Source organism: Bombina bombina, chromosome 2 (genome assembly GCF_027579735.1).
Source record: "Bombina bombina isolate aBomBom1 chromosome 2, aBomBom1.pri, whole genome shotgun sequence".
Classification (NCBI taxonomy): domain Eukaryota; kingdom Metazoa; phylum Chordata; class Amphibia; order Anura; family Bombinatoridae; genus Bombina; species Bombina bombina.
Genome location: NC_069500.1, coordinates 346,898,475 through 346,922,565, shown reverse-complemented (window position 1 = coordinate 346,922,565; position 24,091 = coordinate 346,898,475). Strand labels below are relative to the sequence as shown.

Genomic DNA, 24,091 nt, shown 5'->3' with positions numbered 1-24,091 from the left:
CCCAGAACCAAATTCAAACTCCAAGGAGGAGAAATTGACTTAATGACAGGTTTTTATACGAACCAAAGCTTGTACAAAACAATGAATATCAGGAAGAATAGCAATCTTTCTGTGAAAAAGAACAGAAAGAGCAGAGATTTGTCCTTTCAAAGAACTTGCGGACAAACCCTTATCTAAACCATCCTGAAGAAACTGTAAAATTCTCGGTATTCTAAAAGAATGCCAAGAAAAATGATGAGAAAGACACCAAGAAATATAAGTCTTCCAGACTCTATAATATATCTCTCGAGATACAGATTTACGGGCCTGTAACATAGTATTAATCACAGAGTCAGAGAAACCTCTTTGACCAAGAATCAAGCGTTCAATCTCCATACCTTTAAATTTAAGGATTTCAGATCCTGATGGAAAAAAGGACCTTGTGACAGAAGGTCTGGTCTTAACGGAAGAGTCCACGGTTGGCAAGAGGCCATCCGGACAAGATCCGCATACCAAAACCTGTGAGGCCATGCTGGAGCTACCAGCAGAACAAACGAGCATTCCTTCAGAATCTTGGAGATCACTCTTGGAAGAAGAACTAGAGGCGGAAAGATATAGGCAGGATGATACTTCCAAGGAAGTGATAATGCATCCACTGCCTCCGCCTGAGGATCCCGGGATCTGGACAGATACCTGGGAAGTTTCTTGTTTAGATGGGACGCCATCAGATCTATTTCTGGAAGTTCCCACATTTGAACAATCTGAAGAAATACCTCTGGGTGAAGAGACCATTCGCCCGGATGCAACGTTTGGCGACTGAGATAATCCGCTTCCCAATTGTCTACACCTGGGATATGAACCGCAGAGATTAGACAGGAGCTGGATTCCGCCCAAACCAAAATTCGAGATACTTCTTTCATAGCCAGAGGACTGTGAGTCCCTCCTTGATGATTGATGTATGCCACAGTTGTGACATTGTCTGTCTGAAAACAAATGAACGATTCTCTCTTCAGAAGAGGCCAAAACTGAAGAGCTCTGAAAATTGCACGGAGTTCCAAGATATTGATAGGTAATCTCACCTCCTGAGATTCCCAAACTCCCTGTGCCGTCAGAGATCCCCACACAGCTCCCCAACCCTTGAGACTTGCATCTGTTGAAATTACAGTCCAGGTCGGAAGCACAAAAGAAGCCCCCTGAATTAAACGATGGTGATCTGTCCACCATGTTAGAGAGTGCCGAACAATCGGTTTTAAAGATATTGTTTGAGATATCTTCGTGTAATCCTTGCACCATTGCTTCAGCATACAGAGCTGAAGAGGTCGCATGTGAAAACGAGCAAAGGGGATCGCGTCCGATGCAGCAGTCATAAGACCTAGAATTTCCATGCATAAGGCTACCGAAGGGAATGATTGTGACTGAAGGTTTCGACAAGCTGCAATCAATTTTAGACGTCTCTTGTCTGTTAAAGACAGAGTCATGGACACTGAATCCATCTGGAAACCCAGAAAGGTTACCCTTGTCTGAGGAATCAAAGAACTTTTTGGGAAATTGATCCTCCAACCATGATCTTGAAGAAACAACACAAGTCGATTCGTATGAGATTCTGCTAAATGTAAAGACTGAGCAAGTACCAAGATATCGTCCAAATAAGGAAATACCACAATACCCTGTTCTCTGATTACAGACAGAAGGGCACCGAGAACCTTTGTAAAAATTCTTGGAGCTGTAGCTAGGCCAAACAGCAGAGCCACAAACTGGTAATGCTTGTCCAGAAAAGAGAATCTCAGGAACTGAAAATGATCTGGATGAATCGGAATATGCAGATATGCATCCTGTAAATCTATTGTGGACATATAACTCCCTTGCTGAACAAAAGGCAAGATAGTCCTTACAGTTACCATTTTGAACGTTGGTATCCTTACATAACGATTCAATATTTTTAGATCCAGAACTGGTCTGAAGGAATTCTCCTTCTTTGGTACAATGAAGAGATTTGAATAAAACCCCATCCCCTGTTCCTGAACTGGAACTGGCATAATTACTCCAGTCAACTCTAGATCTGAAACACATTTCAGAAATGCTTGAGCTTTTACTGGATTTACTGGGACACGGGAAAGAAAAAATCTCTTTGCAGGAGGTCTTATCTTGAAACCAATTCTGTACCCTTCTGAAACAATGTTCTGAATCCAAAGATTGTGAACAGAATTGATCCAAATTTCCTTGAAAAAACGTAACCTGCCCCCTACCAGCTGAGCTGGAATGAGGGCCGCACCTTCATGTGGACTTAGAAGCAGGCTTTGCCTTTCTAGCTGGCTTGGATTTATTCCAGACTGGAGATGGTTTCCAAACTGAAACTGCTCCTGAGGATGAAGGATCAGGCTTTTGTTCTTTGTTGAAACGAAAGGAACGAAAACGATTATTAGCTCTGCTTTTACCTTTAGATTTTTTATCCTGTGGTAAAAAAGTTCCTTTCCCACCAGTAACAGTTGAAATGATGGAATCCAACTGAGAACCAAATAATTTGTTACCCTGGAAAGAAATAGAAAGTAAAGTTGATTTAGAAGCCATATCAGCATTCCAAGTTTTAAGCCATAAAGCTCTTCTAGCTAAAATAGCTAGAGACATAAACCTGACATCAACTCTGATAATATCAAAAATGGCATCACAGATAAAATTATTAGCATGCTGAAGAAGAATAATAATGTCATGAGAATCACGATGTGTTACTTGTTGCGCTAAAGTTTCCAACCAAAAAGTTGAAGCTGCAGCAACATCAGCCAAAGATATAGCAGGTCTAAGAAGGTTACCTGAACACAGATAAGCTTTTCTTAGAAAGGACTCAATTTTCCTATCTAGAGGATCCTTAAACGAAGTACCATCTGACGTAGGAATAGTAGTACGTTTAGCAAGGGTAGAAATAGCCCCATCAACTTTAGGGATTTTGTCCCAAAATTCTAATCTGTCAGACGGCACAGGATATAAATGCTTAAAACGTTTAGAAGGAGTAAATGAATTACCCAATTTATCCCATTCTTTGGAAATTACTGCAGAAATAGCATTAGGAACAGGAAAAACTTCTGGAATAACCACAGGAGCTTTAAATACCTTATCTAAACGTTTAGAATTAGTATCAAGAGGACCAGAATCCTCTATTTCTAAAGCAATTAGAACTTCTTTAAGTAAAGAACGAATAAATTCCATTTTAAATAAATATGAAGATTTATCAGCATCAACCTCAGAGACAGAATCCTCTGAACCAGAGGAGTCATCAGAATCAGAATGATGATGTTCATTTAAAAATTCATCTGTAGGGAGAGAAGTTTTAAAAGATTTTTTACGTTTACTAGAAGGAGAAATAACAGACATAGCCTTCTTTATGGATTCAGAAACAAAATCTCTAATATTATCAGGAACATTCTGCACCTTAGATGTTGAGGGAACTGCAACAGGCAATGGTACTTTACTAAAGGAAATATTATCTGCTTTAACAAGTTTGTCATGACAATCAATACAAACAACAGCTGGAGAAATAGCTACCAAAAGTTTACAGCAGATACACTTAGCTTTGGTAGATTCAGCACTTGACAGCGATTTTCCTGTAGTATCTTCTGGCTCAGATGCAACGTGAGACATCTTGCAATATGTAAGAGAAAAAACAACATATAAAGCAAAATTGATCAAATTCCTTAAATGACAGTTTCAGGAATGGGAAAGAATGCCAAAGAACAAGCTTCTAGCAACCAGAAGCAATAAAAAATGAGACTTAAATAATGTGGAGACAAAAGCGACGCCCAAATATTTTCGCGCCAAATAAGACGCCCACATTATTTGGCGCCTAAATGCTTTTTGGCGCCAAAAATGACGCCACATCCGGAACGCCGACATTTTTGGCGCGAAATAACGTCAAAGAATGACGCAACTTCCGGCGACACGTATGACGCCGGAAACGGAAATAGAATTTTTGCGCCAAAAAAGTCTGCGCCAAGAATGACGCAATAAAATGAAGCATTTTCAGCCCCCGCGAGCCTAACAGCCCACAGGGAAAAAGTCAAATTTTAAGGTAAGAAAAAATGGTCAAATCAAAATGCATTATCCCAAATATGAAACTGACTGTCTGAAAATAAGGAAAGTTGAACATTCTGAGTCAAGGCAAATAAATGTTTGAATACATATATTTAGAACTTTATAAACAAAGTGCCCAACCATAGCTTGGAGTGTCACAGAAAATAAGACTTACTTACCCCAGGACACTCATCTACATATAGCAGATAGCCAAACCAGTACTGAAACGAGAATCAGCAGAGGTAATGGTATATATAAGAGTATATCGTCGATCTGAAAAGGGAGGTAAGAGATGAATCTCTACGACCGATAACAGAGAACCTATGAAATAGACCCCGTAGAAGGAGATCACTGCATTCAAATAGGCAATACTCTCCTCACATCCCTCTGACATTCACTGCACGCTGAGAGGAAAACCGGGCTCCAACTTGCTGCGGAGCGCATATCAACGTAGAATCTAGCACAAACTTACTTCACCACCTCCATCGGAGGCAAAGTTTGTAAAACTGAATTGTGGGTGTGGTGAGGGGTGTATTTATAGGCATTTTGAGGTTTGGGAAACTTTGCCCCTCCTGGTAGGAATGTATATCCCATACGTCACTAGCTCATGGACTCTTGCTAATTACATGAAAGAAAAATAGCTTAGATGCCTTCTTTTTCAAATAAAGATAGCAAGAGAACGAAGAAAATTTAATAATAGGAGTAAATTAGAAAGTTGCTTAAAATTGCATGCTCTATCTGAATCATAAAAGAAAAAAATGGGGTTCAGTTTCCCTTTAAGACTGTGGTTATGAACTGTAACTCTCTGCACTTTTAAGTCTGTAAAGATTTGAATTGGGAAGCCTGCGTGGGTGATTTGGTGTTTCTGTCTTGCATGTTTTAATATTTCTTCCTTGTCCAGGTAGTTAAGAAATTTTACTATAATATCGAGTGGACGAGCTTTCGCAGGCGGTTTAGCTCTAAGTGCTCTATAAGCATGTTCCATAATTATGTCTGGCGAGTTGCTGGTGCCTTTGATGGTCCTAAAGAGGTATTGTAGCTAGCCTTGAATTGCTGTAGGTTGAATGGTTTCAGGTACTCCTCTTATGCGTAGGTTGTTCCTGCGTCCTCTATTGTCAAGGTCCTCCACTTTTTTTTATCAGGTTATGAATGTTTTTTTCTTGGTTATAGGTTAGCTGTGAGAGGTGTTGGGTGTCCTGAGTAGCAGTATTGTGGCTTTCTTCTAATGTTGATACCCTTGCGGTCTACTTTCTTGATATATTTTTTCATTTCATTAACCATGTTGCGCATATCCGACATAGCTGTTGGCCCTGCCCCTGTGTTTTGCCGTGGAGTCGAGTTTTTCAGCTGTCCTTGGTGCCTGTTGTCGCGGATAGGTGGTATTCTTTGTGCAAGGGGGTTCATTTACTCAGTTTATCATGAGTTTACCACTGTTTGTGGATGCCGGTCTGGGCCTAGGAGCTACTCTAACATGCGGCCATTACACAGTGCGGCCAAGCTCCGCCCTCAGAGCATACAATTTTAAAGAATTTTCCAAGTTACTTCCATTATCAAATTAGCTTTGTTCTCTTGTTATCATTCATTAAAAAGCATACCTAGGTATGCTCAGGAGCAGTAATGCACTACTGGAAGCTAGATGGTGATTTGTGGCTGCATATATAAGCCTCTCGTGATTGGCTCACCTCATGCGTTAAGCCTACCTAGGTTTATTCTTCAAAAGGATACCAAAGCAGATAAGGGAAGTAAATTGGACATTTGTTTAAATCTGAATGAGGAAAGTTTACTGTGCCTTTAATGAAAAGTAACCCAATAAATCAATTAAACCATGGAAGTTATTTGATTTAACTTATTTTGATAAAAAAATATTCCTCTCACCCCCACCCAATCAAATCTGTTAATTAAAATTTTGAGCACCTTTTGTTACTCCCCAAGTATTTGTACGCCCAAGAATTTCCCAGTTCGCAAACATTTGACCTATAAGTAAAATCCTGGCATCAATCTTTTTTTTTTGTCAAGTACTTTAAAATATAGCTAATTATGCACATGTGCAGAGGCCTCACCTTTATTGCACAAAGACCAATGTTTGCAGCAGCCTTTAAATTCTGTCCAATATCATCTAGGAAGACTGAATCCCTTGGTTGTACACCAAGCCTTTCTAAACACAGCTTATAAATACGAGGGTCTGGTTTACACACACCCTCCAGGCAAGACTCAACAATCTGCAAAAAAGCATGACAATATAAATGATTTTGTCATTGTTAAAATATGGCAACATTATATCTGTTTAAAGAAAGTTAAAGGGACGCTGTACTGTAACATTTTGCAAAGTATTAAATGTATTGTAAATTATTCCTTTAGATTTATTATTGGAAATAAAATAGCTGGTTTTGCTCATTTAAATCACTAGCCATAATGAAAACTTCAGTACCTAAGTACTGGTGTTTGTGTACAGACAGGGACATAAGGTGGTCTGATTTTTCTACAGGATCATACCATTTGATTGAACACTGGTAGTGGTTTCAAACAGCAAAAATGTAAAACCTGGATCTGGAGAGAAAAAAAATACAGTACAGTGTCCCTGGTTTGAACACAAATAGGTCTACAAACTAAAATAAATGCATTATGATAGTAGCAGCATATAAAGTTTTTTTGTTTACCACACATATTCCATCTCTTTACATATAGAAAAGAAAAAATTAGTGTAACTTAAAAATCTGAAAGACAAGAGCCCACAGTGGTGTGGAAAATGTACAAACAACAGTGGCTATTCAAATGAATATACTCACAGACAAAACTGTGTAGAACTAGCTTTTAGTATTTAAAGTGATGGTAAATCCTAGCGTTTAGGAAACGCTAGGATTTACAATCTTAACAAATAAAGGGGACTTTCATTCATGAAGTATAAAATACTTCATTCTGAAAGCCCCTTTATTTGTTAGCAGCGTTTGCTGCGCTGAGCTGCTAAAGGCAGCCCACGGCAGAACGCAATTTGGCTGAGAGGTGACGTTTCCACCTCTTAGCCAATAGCAGTGCGGGAAATATAGCTTGGTGCAGCAAAACGCTAGGATTTACCATCACTTTAATGAAGAGTCCTGCCTCAGAAAACAATTCTGAAGAAAGACTTTAACTAAAATTCACAGCTCATTGTAATAAAATTCTCAACACATTTCAGCAGGTTAAACTGTATTTTTCAAGAGAATAAAATAGTGAATCAAAACAGAACTATACTTCTCTACCTATACTACACACTTCATATAGTGACGAGAGACTGACTTTACCAATTAACCACCTGGTTCTCATCGGAACACTGGTGGATAAAAGGCTCACAATATGGAGTCTCACAATCTCCTATTAGGAAAGGATTACAACATTTAAAAATCTCATATAAAATAACACTAAAAATAATAACAATAACATAATAATTTGATTTAAAAATTAAAAACATGTATGTTTATAGAATACATAAAAAGAGAGAAGTGCTCAATCTGGGAACGAACAATAGCATAATAGCTTGTTCTATGGCTAGTTACCACCCAAGAAACAGCCTCTTTTTGTCTTTCACAGAGAAGAATTTTCCTGTAGCATATCAGTCTGATCCTGACTTGACAGTCCAGCCCCGAAATACCACGCAATCCCTCTCTGAACAAGAGAAACGGCAAAACCCCAGAAGTACATTTCGGCCTAGTGTGGGCCTCGTCAGTGAGGTGCAGCCATATCCCTCTAGGCACAATGAGCAACGGGTCCACGTCTGGATTCCTGCATCATGCTTAGGGAGACTTCCCTAAGAGTCATAATTTGCATAAATAAAGAGAGAGAAGCGCTCAACTTGGGAACGAACAATAGCATAATAGCTTGTTCTCTGGCTAGTTCCCACCCAAGAAGCATAAAAGGAAGGAGAAAACAGTTCTCTCTCATGTAGTAAGAAACATGAAGTTCTCAGTAACATTTGTTTCTCATTATCGGCACATCAAGTGATTCCAATAACCAATAAACAGAAATCCAAATGAATACAGCGAACATTCAGAAGTGAATTGTAGTACGATGAAACTCAGCATAAGTTCCAATATAAAGAATATATACACAGTTCATTTCTCTTGACTTAAACTAAAAAATATAAAGGACATGTTCAGTACATTAAAAAATATATATATATATATATAATATATATATATATATATATTTCAGAAAGATATTTGTAATACGTGAATGAAAAATGAGGATTTAACCAAAACCATTTAAATGCCCTATTTATAGAAACATAAATATCAGTAAACAGGAAACTCCATATAACAAATACAACCATAATCTGTAAATTGAAAAGTGTTAACTGTGAAAAATTAAAACAGTAAAAATGCAGACGGAAAGGCTGCCATATTTGTATCTTCGTTAAGAGCCCCTTTAGCATAAATTTTTAAGATGTAAATCTACCACATCTCTCTTCTAAGAAGTTGAAATGTGATGTTTCCCTAGTGTATTGTATCAGAAAAATCTTTGTAATATGTGAATAACGTGATGAAAAATGGGGATTTAACTAAACTCATTTTAAAGTGACCTATTTATAAATATCAGTAGATGAAGAACTCCCTATAACTAATTAGAATACCAAGTGCAACCGTAATGTATAAATTAAAAAGTGCTAAATATGAAAAATTAAAAGTGAAAATTAAGACAGAAACGCTGTCAAATTTGCATCTTTTCTAAGACCCCATTTGGAATTTAATTTTAAAGTGTGAATCTATCACATCTCTCTTCTAAGACGTTGAGATGTGATGTTTCCTCCATGCCAGTGTATTGGGACTTTTTCAATTCCAGACCAAACAAGTGGAACGGAAAAAAGAGTGAAAATATTGAAATGTAAATACTGAATTGCAGAATAACTAGGCCCCTATTTAACAAAGGTCTGTCGGACCTGATCCAGACCTCACTGAATGCGGAGAGCAATACGCTCTCCAGATTCAGCATTGCACCAGCAGCTCTTGTGAGCTGCTGGTGCAACGCCGCCCCCTGCAGATTTGTGGCCAATCGGTCGCCAGCAGGGGGGTGTCAATCAACCCAATCGTACTCGATTGGGTCGAATTGCGGCTTTGTCTGTCCGCCTGCCCAGAGCAGGTGGACAGGTTATGGAGCAGCGGTCTTTAGTCTGCAGGCTCGCCGGAAAAACAGGCCCTCAAGCTCCATCCGGAGCTTGAAAAATGGCCCCCAAGTGATTAAATATATAACATCTGTGGTTTTACAATTGCTAAAAGATTTTATCTGGTACTCATCTCTTGCTACTGTCTAAATGAATGGTGTACTTGTGAATAGTGAAGTCACAATTTTTACAGCACCCACAAGACTAAAACCTAGTTAAGGGACTGAAGCTCAAGTTCTATGGTGGACATGTACCCTTAATCAAAGAGGGTGCTAAACTATTTTTTAAAGGACGGTTGTTTCCTATAAATTGGGCATTTTGAAAAAGAAAAAAAAAAATCTTTCTTCAATAGGCACCGGGACAACAACTCCTAAGGAGGATAGGTTCCCGAAAGGCAACCCTCTTTTCTGGTCTGTAGACAGGTCAGAGAGTAGGATGAGATTTGAAGCCTATCTTGTATCCCTGAGTATGATCTCCAGGACCCACGGATCGGGGGCCGCCTCTTCATGCCGATTTGTTTTCGGCGGGCTTGTCAGAACAAAAGGAAAGAAAATTAGAAGATTGTTGTTATTATCTTGCGGTAGAAAGGCACCCTTGCTCCAGTAACCGTAGAAATAATGGAGTCCAAGCCTGGACCAAATAAAATCTTTCCCTTGAAGGGAAGAGAAAGGAGTCTGGACTTAGAAGACATATCTGCAGACCAAGACTTCAACCAGAGCGCCCGGTTGGTTAGGACCGCAAAGCCAGAGGCCTTTACATTTAGGCGAATAATTTGCATGTTCGCATCACAGATAAAAGAATTAGCAATTCTCAGAGCTTTAATTCTGTCTTGATTATCCTCGAGGGGAGACTCCACCACAATGAGTTCCGAAAAAAAGTCACACCAGTAGGTAGCCGCTCCGGCAACCGCAGCAACTGCAGCCTCCGGTTGAAACAAAAATCCCATATGTTGAAACATCTTTCTCAGAAAGGTTTCCATTTTCTTATCCATCACCTCTCTGAACGAAGAACTATCCTCAAGAGGTATAGTAGTACGTTTAACAAGCAAAGAGATAGCACCATCCACCTTTGGAATGGAGCCCCACAAATCCAGTTGAGAGTCCGGGAACAACTTTTTTTAAAGTAGACGAGGGGGAGAAGGAAGATCCAAATCTTTCCCATTCGTTGTTAAAAATGTTTGCCATTTTAACTGGCACAGGAAAAGTCAAAAGAACTTTCCTGTCTTCGTAAACTCTGTCTATTTTAGATATTATAGGTTCTTCAGGCAGCGTGGCCTCTGGAACTTCTAACATAGACAGAACCTCCTTTAATAAAAAATGCAAGTGCTTCATTTTAAATCTAAAGGATGGTTCCTCTGCAGCAGGAGGCTTAGATGCTAAGGACTCTGACCAAGAAAGTTCACCCTCTGAAGCTACAGAGGTTAACTCATCATCGGATAATTGGGACATATAGCTAAAGCCGATAAATATTTAGATGACTCCGGGTCAGGAGAGCTATGTTTAACCTTTCTGTTGCATTTGTTAGAGCAAGGTAATGCACTGCGGGTCGCAGACGCCGCCATTTGTAACTGCGCGGCAAAGTCCGCAGGAAGAAGACCCCTTCCAGATGGAGGATTAGATGTTATACGGGGAACTGCATGTGGAGTGGATAATGTAACAATGGTAGTAATCTCACAGGACGCCGAGTCCTGAGAGGTAGACGGCTCAGAGGGACTAATAGCCTTAGCAGGCTTGTCTCCCTTCTTAGACTTTATAACGTTGTTAAGGCATGTGGAACATAATTGAGTGGGCGGGAAAACCACGGCCTCCTCACAATATAAACAGGTATGATTTAGTTCAGAAGAAATACCTTCTAACATGTCAGAGTTCTCCAATGCTCAGGTTATACCCACAGAGGGACACAAATAAAAACGTGTTTTTTTTTTCATATATTCACAATGGCTGGGGCACTCACCACCTCCTAGACCCAGACAGTTAACAGAGGAAACATTCTCCTCAGGTTGAAGTCTTAGCCAGATTGGAGGAAATGAACATAGACCACATGCTATGAAAAGTACAGCAAGTTAAAGGGATAGGAAATTCCAAATTAAACTTGACTGATTCATATAGAGCAATGTAATTTTAAGACACTTTTATATTCACTTCTATTTTTAAATGTCCTTCGTTCTCTTAGTATCTCTTGTTGAAAAAGAATATGCACATATCATACAGCAGTGGGAGATGCTGCTAATTGGTGCCTTCTCACATTTGTCTCTTGTGATTGGTTAACTAGATGTGTTCAGCTTCCTGACAGTAGTGCAAGTCTGTTCCTTCAGCAATGGATAACAAGAAAAGGAAGCAAATTTGATAATAGAAGAAAATTGGAAAGTTGTTTAAAATTGTATGTTCTATCTGAATCACACAAAAAAAATTGTGTTCACTATCCCTTTAATAGGAGCTGTGTAACACTTTTAAAAACGAAAGTGAAACCTGTTTGTTCCAGCCAAAAACACACAGTCTATGAGCCCAGAAAATAAAACCACACAAAGCAGCATGTAAATAATTAATACACTAATTAATTAACCCCAACTGTTCAATAAACCCCCCTTAGAGGATATTAACCCTGGATCCTATCAAGGTATAAAAGAGCCACACTGTGACCCTGTTATAGCGTTTTATGTGTAAAAAATTGAAATGATCTTACCTCCAGGATCTATGCTGTGTAACAGAACACAGCCTCTCAAGTGTGACAGTCTTATAGCAGCGCTCCTGACATGGACTTGAGTGAGAGAAAGCAGGCAGTGAAACTCGTCAACACTGATTGCTTAGGAGCTGTTAGCAGTAGTCTGGATGGTTTCGCAGAAACCCCTGCATCTCCAGACTCTCTTTCATCAATACTCTCACTGAGAGGATGACATGACTACTCAAAACTCTAGTCCTATCTCAAAGGGCAGATACCCTTTTTCAGGACTCACCGAATCTTCTGACACTTCTCTGCCACCTCCTATCGTAACGAAAGGCAAAGAATGACTGGGGTAATGAGGAAGTGGGAGGAATGTTTGGGCCTTTGGCTGGGATGTCTTTGCCTCCTCCTGGTGGCCAGGTGTTGTATTTCCCAACAGTAAGGAATGAAGCCGTGGACTCTCCCTATCTTAGGAAGGAAATATATGCCAAATGGGGTCTTAACAAAAATAAAAATTTGGCAGCATTTCTGTCTTAATTTTCAGTTTTAATTTTTCATAGTTATCACTTTTTAATTTATAGATCATGGTTGCACTTGGTATTCTAATTAGTTATAGTGAGTTCTTTGTCTACTGATATTTATAAATTGGTCACTTTAATATGAGTTTAATTAAATCCCCATTTTTCATCATGTTATTCACATATTAAAAAGATTTTTCTAATACAATACACTGGCGTGAGGTAAACATTATATCTTAACTTCTTAGAAAATAGTTGTGGTAGATTTACATCTTAAAAATAAATGCCAAATGGGGTCTAAATGAAGATACAAATTTGGCATTGTTTCTGTCTTCATTTTCACTTCTTTAATTTCTCACAGTTAACACGTTTCAATTTACAAATTATGGTTTTATTTATTATAAGGAGTTTCTTGTTTACTGATATTTATGTGTTTCTATAAATAGGGCATTTAAAATGGTTTTGGTTAAATGCTCATTTTTCGTTCACATATTACAAAGATTTTTCTAATTGATATATTTTTATTGTACTGAACATGTCCTTTATAATTTTTTTACGTCAAGAACAATGGACTTACTGTATATATTCTTCCTATTGGAACTTATGCTGGGTTTCATTGTACTACAATTAACTTCTGAATGTTTGCTGTGTTCATTTGGATTTCTGTTCATTGGCTATTGGAATTACTTGATGTGCTGATAATAACAAATGAACATAACTAAAAACTAAAAGGGAAATTTCTATCCAATAGTTGGAACTTGCTTGTAGTTAACCTCAAAGAGAGAAAAACAACCAATAGTGCAGTAAAGCAGTGAGAGTTTCTTAGAATGCTGCGGAAGTCATATGATGTCCCTTCCTGGTGACATATACTAGGAGTGATTTATAAAGAGAACTAGTGTAGCTCAAGGTCACGTGAGTGTGTTTTAACAATAGTTTTTAATTTGGGTTCTATTTGAAACTGTGTTGCACTATTGGTTGTCTTTCTTTCTTTAAGTTTAACTACAAGCAAGCTGCAACTATTGGATAAAAATGTCATTACATTAAGTCCTGTTGTAGCACAGCAGTAAGACTATAGGTTTGGAATCTGGAGACCAGGGTTCAATCTTCAGAATGTTAACTACAAGTGAGTTGCAACTATTGGATACACTTACTGAAGAATTTTTGGAAGTTTCCTACTTGCATCAGAGGCATTTAAAGGATTCTTTATATTTATTTAAAGGGACACTGTACCCAATTTTTCTTTCGTGATTCAGATAGAGCATGCAATTTTAAGCAACTTTCTAATTTACTCCTATTATCACATTTTCTTCATTCTCTCTGTATCTTTATTTGAAAAGCAAGAATGTAAGTTCAGATGCCGGCCCATATTTGGTGAACCACCTGGGTTGTTATTGCTGATTGGTGGTGTGGATAAATTCACCCACCAATAAACAAGTGTTGTCCAGTGTACTGAACCAAAAATTGCCTGGCTCCTTAGCCTTCTTTTTCAAATAAAGATAGCAAGAGAACGAAAAAACATTGATAATAGGAGTAAATTAGAAAGTTGCTTAAAATTGCAAGCTCTATCTGAATCATGAAATAAAACATTTGGGTTCAGTGTCCCTTTAAACAATGAGTTTATTTTCACATTGTTTTTTTTTTTTTTTTCATTTTAATTATATTATTTTTGTAAATATACACTGATTGTGTTTGACATATCTTTTATATCAAAGAAAATTACTATGTTATTGTTATTATTTTTAATGTTATTTTATATGAGATTTTTTTATGTTGAAATTTGTTCCTAGTAGGAGATAGTGAAACTCCATATTGTGAACCTTTTGTCTACAGGTTTTCTGATGAGACCAAGTGGCTAATTGGTAAACTGAGTCTCTCTATAAAGTGTGTTCCACAGGCAGAGAAGTATAGCTCTGTTTTGATTCACTATTTTATTCTCTTTAAAAAGACAGTTTACCCTGTTGAAAATGTTATTACAAGGGGACTCTTCAATAAATACTAAAAGCTGGCTCTACACAGTTTTGTCTGTAAGTATATTTCTTTTAGTAGCTGCTGTTGTTTGTACTTTCTACAACATTGTGGGTGCTTGCTCTTCCAAAAAAATCTGCAATAGAGGACATATGGTTGGCTACCAGTGTTATCCCTGGAGGTAGTCGGTGCTGCTGCATTTACAAACAGTATATTCCATCTGTTCTCTGACAACTTTCTGGTAAATCAAAGACTACTGTATGCTCTAATTTATCACCGTAAAAAGCATCATTATAGGTACGATGAGAAAATAGACACGCACCACATCAAATTGTGAGCGATCTAGGGGCAGGAAACTTTCTCCATTATGCAGAAAAAAGTTGTTGCTTAAAACAGCAGTCTTCAGGCCTTCAGACCGAATGCACTGGATGGCCTCTGTCATACTTGGTCGCTGTTTTACCATGTCATTGCTTGTCAAGTCTGCAAGAAAACTGTCAACTGGGACAGGTAATCCAATCTACAAAATATGAATAAAAAACACATCACATATATTACAGTAAAATGCATTTAGCAAAAGAAAAGATAGAAAAGTAGAAAAAAAAATGTCTTGACAACATGATTTTGGTTGACATTTTAATGCTAATGCATACTGAACATAATATATAGGAAGAAGACTCTGCACTTGTTTCTATCAACGTTCCTTCAAGTGAATGATTGATTCCTCTTGCACCCTCTGGTTGGCTTGACATGAAGTGAGAGTGCACCTACTTGTACTTGGAGATATATATACACACACAGAAACAAAATTTATGCTTAGCTGATAAATTTATTTATTTATTGACACGATGAGTCCACAGATCATCTAATTACTATTGGGAATATCACTCCTGCCCAGCAGGATACGGCAAAGAGCACCACAGCAAAGCTGTTAAATATCACCTCCCTTCCCTCCAACCCCAGTCATTCAACCGAAGCAAAGAAGAGAAAGGAAGCAACAAGGTGCAGAGGTGTCCAAGTTTATAAAATACCAACAACCTATCTAAGGAACCGGGCGGGCCGTGGACTCAGGCCTGATCCTGATCAAGGCCTGACAAAACGATTGCACGTCTGGGACGTCCGCCAGACGTTTATGTAACAAAATAGACAAGGCAGATATTTGACCCTTTAGGGAACTTGCCAATAAACCCTTCTCCAAACCTTCTTGGAGAAAGTACAGAATTCTAGGAATCTTAACTCTACTCCAAGAGTAGCCCTTGGATTCCCACCAATATAGATATTTACGCCATATCTTGTCACAGGGTCACGAGCCTGAATCATGGTCTCAATGACGACTCTGAAAATCCACGCTTGGATAAAATTAAGCGTTCAATCTCCAAGCAGTCAGCTTCAGAGAAACTAGATTTGGATGAAGGAAGGGCCCTTGAAGTAGAAGCTCCTTCCTCAATGGAAGTCTCCAAGGTGGAAGAGATGACATCTCCACCAGGTCAGCATACCAAATCCTGCGAGGCCACGCATCACCGATGCCCTTTCCTGCTTGATTCGAGCAATGGCCCGAGGTAGCAGAGCAAACGGAGGAAATAGGTATGCAAGCCTGAAATTCCAAAGTACCACCAGTGCGTCTATCAGTACCGCCTGAGGGTCCCTTGACCTCGACCCGTACTTCGGGAGCTTGGCATTCTGCCGCGATGCCATGAGGTCCAGATCCAGCTGTCCCCATTTGAGAATCTGGCTGGAAAACACTTCCGGATGGAGTTCCCACTCCCCCGGGAGAAAGGTTTGCCTGCTCAGGAAGTCCGCCTCCCAGTTGTCCACTCCTGGGATGTGGATCGCCGATAGACAGCAATTGTGGGTCTCCGCCCACTGAATTATCTTGGCTACCTCTGTCATGGCCAAGGAACTCCGAGTTCCTCCCTGATAATTGATGTAAGCCACTGAAGTTATATTGTCCTACTGGAACCTGATGAACCGGGCCGAGGCTAACTGAGGCCAGGACAGAAGAGCATTGAAGATTGCTCTCAGCTCCAGAATGTTTATGGGTAGAACAGACTCCGACCGAGTCCATGTTCCCTGAGCCTTTAGAGAGCCCCAGAAGGCTGGCGTCTGTTGTCACAATCACCCAAGAGGGTCTGTGAAAGCAGGTACCCTGAGAGAAATGATCCTGAGACAACCACCAAAGAAGAGAATCCCTTGTCTCCTGCTCCAGCTGTAATCGCGGAGACAGATCCGCATAATCTCCGTTCCACTGAGAGCATGCTTAACTGCAGAGGTCTGAGGTGGAAACGGGCGAACGGGATGATGTCCATTGCCGCTACCATCAGACCGATTACCTCCATGCACTGAGCCACTGATGGCCGAGGAGAAGGCTGAAGCGCTAGGCAAGATCTGAAAATCTTTAAATTCCTCACTTCTGTCAGAAAAATTTTCATTGATAAGGAATCTATTATAGTTCCCCATAAAATTACCCTTGTATTTGGAACTAAGGAACTCTTTTCCAAATTTACCTTCCAACCGTGAGATCGCAGGAAAGATAACAACATTTCCATGTGGGATTTTGTTTGTTGAAAGGATGGCGCCTGAACCAGAATATCGTCCAGATAAGGCACCACTGCAATGCCCCGCAATAGAAGCACCGCCAACAGAGATCCCAGAACCTTTGAGAAAATTCTGGGAGCTGTGGCAAGGCCGAATGGAAGAGCCACGAACTGGAAGTGTTTGTCTAAAAATGCAAACCTTAGAAACTTGTGATGGTCCCTGTGGATGGGAACATGCAGGTACGTGTCCTTTAAATCTACCGGTCATAAATTGACCCTCTTGGATCAAAGGAAGAATGGAACAAATAGTTTCCATCTTGAAGGACGGCACTCTGAGGAATTTGTTTAGACTCTTGAGATCTAAAATTGGTCTGAAGGTTCCCTCCTTTTTGGGAACCACAAACAGATTGGAATAAAACCCCAGAACCCTTTCCTGTATCGGAACAGGAACAATCACTCCCAGGTTGGAGAGGTCCTGAACACAGTGTAAGAACGCCTCTCCTTTTGTCTGGTCTACAGATAATCTTGAAAGCAGAAACCTGCCCCTGGGAGGAAATGTCTTGAACTCTAGATTGTATCCCTGAGACACTATGTCCACCGCCCAGGGATCCTGTACATCTCGAACCCAAGCCTGAGTGAAGAAGGAAAGTCTGCCCCTCAATAGCAGGCGTCTTGGATTGTTTTCCCTTGTTCCAAGACTGATTGGGCCTCCAGGAAGGCTTGGATTGCTCCTGCTTGGAAGAGGGAGTGGAAGGATTTCCCTTGAAATTTCGAAAGGAACGAAAATTACTCTGACGTCCCTTTTGTTTGTTTCTCTTATCCTAAGGGAGGAAATGGCCCTTTCCTCCCGTAATGTCAGAAATAAGGTCTTTCCCTTGTAAGGAATTGCCAAAAGTTTAGACTTAGATGACACATCCGCAGACCAAGATTTTAACCATAAGGCTCTGCGGGCCAGGACGGCAAAACCAGAAATCTTAGCTCCCAGCTTAATAACCTGAAGGGAAGCATCCGTGATAAAGGATTTGGCGAATTTAAGAGCCTTTATCCTATCCTGGATTTCTTCGAGGGGAGTGTCTGTCTGAATAGAATCGGACAACGCATCAAAACAGTTTGCTGCCGCACTAGTGACAGTAGCAATACAAACCATGGGTTGCCATTGTAAACTCTAGTGTACATACATCCTCTTTAGCAACCCCTCTAACTTCTTATCCACAGGATCCTTAAAGGAACAACTATCCTCTATGGGAATAGTTGTTCTCTTAGCTATCGTGGAAATTGCTCCTTCCACTTTGGGAACCGTCTGCCAAGACTCCTTGTTAGAGTCTGCTATAGGAAACATCTTTTTAAATATAGGGGATGGAGAAAAAGGGATACCCGGTCTCTCCCTTTCCTTAGCAATAATCTCTGTAGCCCTATCTGGTACAGGAAATACCTCGACCATGGAGGGCACGTCAAAATACTTGTTTAGTTTGCTAGACTTCTTAGGACTGACTACGACAGTAGTGTCGGAGTCGTCCAGGGTAGCTAAAACCTCCTTAAGTAACAAACGGAGGTGTTCAAGCTTGAACCTGAAAGAAACAACTTCAGTATCAGTTAAAGGTATAACACTGTCTGAGTCTGAGATTTCACCCTCAGATGCTACCGAAGAATCTTCCTCTTCAGGCTTGTGGGAAGAAATATTCGGAATAGCCACTACTGTGTCAGCAACCTTATTCACAGATTAACTACATTTCCTCTTGCACTTTCCCTGCAGCATGGGAAAAGCAGACAACGCATCAGATCCCGCTGATGACATTAGGGAAGCGATGTCTTGCAAGGTAACTCCAAGTGGAGTAATAGAGGAAGCGCAGGGCACTGGCTGTATGGACGCTAAATTTTGGGACGCTTGATGAGAAAGCTGCGGCACATCTTGAACATTGTCAGAAGACTCCTGAACAGTATCCGCCCTAGACATTGTTGGCTCCGAAAAAAGTCTATCCCTATAATGTATAGATCTCTCAATACTTGAGGAACAGAAAGGGATTGGTGGTTCTACATTAGCATCAAAACATAAAGAACATGTAACAACTTGCAGGGTTTATTGGTCCATCTTTATTCACCAATAAACAGACAACTGATATTTAATTCAGAAAATATCCCCCAACAAAGGCAAAAAAATTTGTTACTGTTGCTTTAAATTTTAAACGAACAAAATAGCTGCTTTATTTTTCAACTATTAAAGTTACACCTTAGCCCCCAAAATTACTTTCAGACAACTCTACACCTCAGCTTAGCGTTGCTGAAGTGCTTACCTGCATGCCTCTAATGAAGTAAACTACTTTGTGACTGATCTGGACTCAACTCTGTAAACACTGCGGTTCGTAACCGCAACGCTGATAAATCTGTGACGTAGCTGAATTTCCCTCCGGAGACACAGGAAGTGACAAACAGGGCTGGAAAAAAAGGCGCGCAATAGGAACTGCCGCCGTATCTAACTCCAGCCATCATGGGCGTAACCTTAAAACTCCCGATGGGCTAATTCAATTAACACAGCCGTCAGAAGTAAAGCATAAAAAACATAAACCACCAAGAGCCAGATTCTCCTCGTCCCCAGTGCCTGCCCCGCTGCCCTTAATAAATATTCCCCTGTCATAGGAATGTAATTTGTCCCAATAAAAGTAAAAGTGCTATCCTTTTTCTCTGCATGTCCCAGAAAAATATAAAGTTAGCACTTACATACCTTAATACTTCTGCCAGGCAGCGCAGCAGCTCACTAGGTTTGGGAGGCCAGTTCCCTCACATGGACCTGTGGATAGAAACAAAGACTGAGTAATCTTACTCAGGCTTGTATGGGTAGGGCAGCATAAATACATGGGAGGAGCAGTGAGAATTATGTCCCACAAGTTCCCATAGCTTTAAAGCCACCACTGCTCTACTGAAGAGGCTGATATGGACTACGGCTACACCCTAGAGCAAAGCAGAACAATCTTGCACTGCTTAAAAAATAATAAAATCTTGCTTGAAGAATCTTTTCCTAACACCTAACTTTACCACTTCCTTGCTCTAACGTAGGCAAAGAGAATGACTGGGGTTGGAGGGAAGGGAGGTGATATTTAACAGCTTTGCTGGGCAGGAGTGATATTCCCAATAGTAATTAGATGATCCGTGGACTCATTGTGTCATCAGAAAGAAATAGAATATTGCAGCACATCCACTTCTATATTATTAAAACATTTTAAATATTGCAAAAATTCACCTAAGCTCATATTTTAAAATTAGGATCTTAGTCAGACAATATGGCCATATTTTGCTTAAGCCAGTCACCAACTTACAAGGTGTCCCAATGTTGACTGGTCCTAACACTGCAATGTGATGCCTGGGCTGTAACATTCCTGCTTTAACTATGCGTCTAAGAATGAGCCTCTCTGGTTTTATACACACTTCCAATGTACTATAATGAGAGCACCTGAGCAACTGGGTGGGGTGGGGTGCTAGAAGCCATGAAGATGGCCAGTCTTTCTATAAATACAAATACAAATGTTTCTGCACACCTTACAAAATTATTTTATTTATATTACTTCTTAGGGGTGCAAGCAACCAACCAAATAATTACACAAAATAGAATATTGCTGCACATCCACTTCTATATTATCAAAACATTTTAAATATTGCGGCAAGTAGATGTGCAGCAATATTCTATTTTGTATAATTATTTATACAGGTACAAATCCCAAAATCATTTTGGAATATTTTTTTCCATTAATATCTCTTTAAAAATAAAATTATCAAATAAAAATGTTCCTCACCAGTAAGTCCAAACATTCTCTGCCTGCGTCTTTGGTTTGGGTTTTATGTTATAAAATGCAAATGCTAGTTTATATTTATTTAAAACAACTATTACCATTCTGATTATAGTAATGTACTCTCTTTATGATGGTACTAGTATAAAGAAAGTATTAACAATGATATAAAACTACCTCTAGGTTGCATGTGTAAGCTGCATATGTAAATATTGTGCAAATGACATAAGATATTGTTCTTACACTTTGTCTCATTTTACAGATGCAAATATTACAATCTTTTTTTTTTTCAATATCAAAATTTACTTTTTTTTTATTTCTTTTTTTTTATTATGATTTTTTGTGAATGCTATTGTAATGTATGCATCACCTTTGGGAAAACAAAGTAAAAACGGCATTTAGAGAATTAGGGCAGGAGCTTCATAGTACTGGTGAGATTTCTTAAGAATCTCCCAAGCAAAGCGACTTTAAGATCAATGAGTCCATAGATTGTATAAGAAGCATGTTTGCTAACACAACTGTGTTACAAAAATGCTTCTATTCAAAATTAAGATGCAATTGTGTGCATTTCAATTTTGAATACAATGCCCTAAATATTTTACCTACATAGTCCTCCATTACATATGCAGCGTCGCCCACAAAATCCTCCGCCGCCAGTTTTTACGCGATTTTGGTATTCTAGAATTCTATCAGCCAATCGGAATTGAAGGGACGTCATCTTGGATGACGTCATTTAAAGGAACCATCATTCTTCAGTTGGACGTCGATGAAGAGGATGCTCCGCGTCGGATGTCTTCAAGATGGAGCCGCTCCTCGTCGGATGGAAGAAGATAGAAGATGCCGCTTGGATGAAGACTTCTGCCCGTCTGGAGGACCTCTTCTGCCCGGATTCGATGAAGACTTCTGCCCGGATCGGAAGAAGACTTCTGCCCGGCTGGGTGAAGACGGCTCAAGGTAGGGTGATCTTCAAGGGGTTAGTGTTAGTTTTTTTTAAGGGGGGATTGGGTGGGTTTTAGAGTAAGGTTGGGTGTGTGGGTGGTGGGTTTTAATGTTGGGGGGGGTTGTATATCTTTTTTTACAGGTAAAAGAGCTGATTACTTTGGGGCACTGCCCCGCAAAAAAGCCCTTTTAAGGGCTATTTGTAATTTAGTATACGGTAGGGAATTTTATTATTTTGGGGGACTTTTTTATTTTATTAGGGGGCTTAGGATTAGGTGTAATTAGTTTCTTGTAATTTTGTTTTTATTTTCTGTAATTTAGTGTTTGTTTGTTTTTGTACTTTAGTTTATTTAATTGTATTTAATTTTAGGTAATTGTAGTTAATTAAATAATTTAATTTATTTAATGATAGTGTAGTGTTAGGTGTAATTGTAACTTAGGTTAGGATTTATTTTACAGGTAAATTTTTATTTATTTTAACTAGGTGCTATTAATATAAATAGTTAATAACTATTGTACCTAGTTAAAATAAATACAAAGTTGCCTGTAAAATTAAAATAAATCCTAAAATAGCTACAATGTAATTATTAATTATATTGTAGCTATCTTAGGGTTTATTTTATAGGTAAGTATTTAGTTTTAAATAGGAATAATTTAGTTAATAATAGTAAATTTATTTAGATTTATTTAAATAATATTTAAGTTAGGGGGTGTTAGGGTTAGACATAGGTTTAGGGGTTAATAACTTTATTATAGTGGCGGCGACGTTGGCGGCGGCAGATTAGGGGTTAATACATTTAATAGGCTATGTGGGTTATGGCTGTTTAGGGGTCAATACTTGAATAGGTTAATTGCATTGTGGGCTATGGCGGTTTAGGGGTTAATACTTGAATAGGTTAATTGCATTGTGGGCTATGGCGGTTTAGGGGTTAATAATTTAGTTATTACATGCGGTGTAGGTTTGATGGCGGATATAGGGGTTAATAGTTTAAATAGGCATATTGCCTTGTGGGGGGTTGTCGATCTAGGGGTTAATACATTTAATATTAGTAATGAGGGGGGGATTGTGGATATAGGGGTTTTACGTGTCTGGCTTATTTTTGGGAGGCGTGTTAGACTTTTATGGGAGATTTGTTATTTTCTTTACTTTTCAAAGGTGCCGGCAGTTTCTAAAGTGCCGTAGGTCACTGGCGATTCCAGAAATTTGTATTTACGCTCATTTCTGGACATCGCTAGTTTATCCAACTTATGGCACTTTATGAACTGCCGGCAGGGTTTATGTAATACCCCGATGTGCAAGGTGAAATTACGGGCGGCGCAGATTCCCACACTTGCACCGAAACCTGCGCCGTATATTTGATCGCGCCCGTAGTCATTTCATGAATTAATTTAGCTATAACCAAAAAAACAAACTAATGTTATCCAAATAATAGGAATGTAATTTTAACAAGAAATATAGAAAATACCAAACTCACAATACGTGAACACAGTTTTCCAAATTCTTCCACAAAACCTTGTGCAGTTAATTCTCCTCTCATATATTTCATCCAAGGCCCACTTTCACCTCCCGCTATAATGGCTTGTTTTATGGTACCAGCAGGAACATTATTACGGATTTCCCATTCTGCAATTAAAAAGTATTTTATGGGGTGTTCATGATCAGAAATTATCAAAAACATAGCACATAACCTACAGATATAAGCAAAGGAAAAGCTCCTTAGAATGATAATGCTAAGTACAGGACTTTGCTTGGATAGCTTACCATTGGTAAAAACATGGAGAAAATGACTTTTTTTTCTTTAAAACTGTTTATAACAATGTTTGTAGCACATTTATATACTTTTGCAAACACAGCTACCAAAGAGCCCTAAAGACATTTGCACACCTCTGAGCCTACCTAAGTTTACTTTACCAAGGAAACAAAGCAAAGTTGATAATAAAAGTAATTGGAAAACTTCTTAAAATTGCCTGCCCTATTGGAATCATTAAAGTTTAATTTTGGCTTTACTATACCTTTAATAGCTCAATCATGTTTGTTATTTTGCAAATACAAACTACAAAACAGTACTTTTTTTTTAATTTGAAGAAAAAAGCGGGTTCACTTATTTACAGTCATCCAGACTTGACAACTTGCAAAAATATCATACACAGCCACAATACGCTATTACAGTTCTTATGGAATATGAGATTCAAAATCATTTAAAATAGTTATACAGAATAGACAGATTATCAGATTTCTCTATAGGATGGTGCAAAAGGTGCATTCCTGTTTTGTCCACTTCTTTCTCTGAGTGTATCAGCCTCATCTTATCCAAAAGTACAGCAAAGCATGATATACTAGGCAACTCTACTCTCAACAACACGTTTGGTAATTACTTTCCCTAAATACACATCCATGCAGTGTTTGACTAGGGTTAAGAAACAATTTTAGAGCCCCTATCCACCCATAAATCCTAGAGGGGTGTAAGACACTTGTTTAGAAAAAGAGAGCCCTATCCTTTCAATGTGGGACTTATGCCCCTGTTA

General features: G+C 39.0%; 1 protein-coding gene across 2 annotated transcripts in view; it reads right to left on the bottom strand.

Moving 5' to 3' along the window:
* Positions 1-24,091, bottom strand: part of ACAD10 (acyl-CoA dehydrogenase family member 10) — a 392,348-nt gene that overhangs the window by 278,198 nt on the left and 90,059 nt on the right. For both annotated transcript variants that reach the window (XM_053701717.1, XM_053701716.1), the window contains exons 3-5: positions 23,041-23,189; positions 14,639-14,833; positions 6,102-6,260 (exon numbers count right to left, since the gene is read on the bottom strand). In XM_053701717.1, coding sequence (XP_053557692.1) covers positions 6,102-6,260; positions 14,639-14,833; positions 23,041-23,189 — 503 coding nt within the window. The remainder of the gene's footprint in view (positions 1-6,101; positions 6,261-14,638; positions 14,834-23,040; positions 23,190-24,091) is intronic.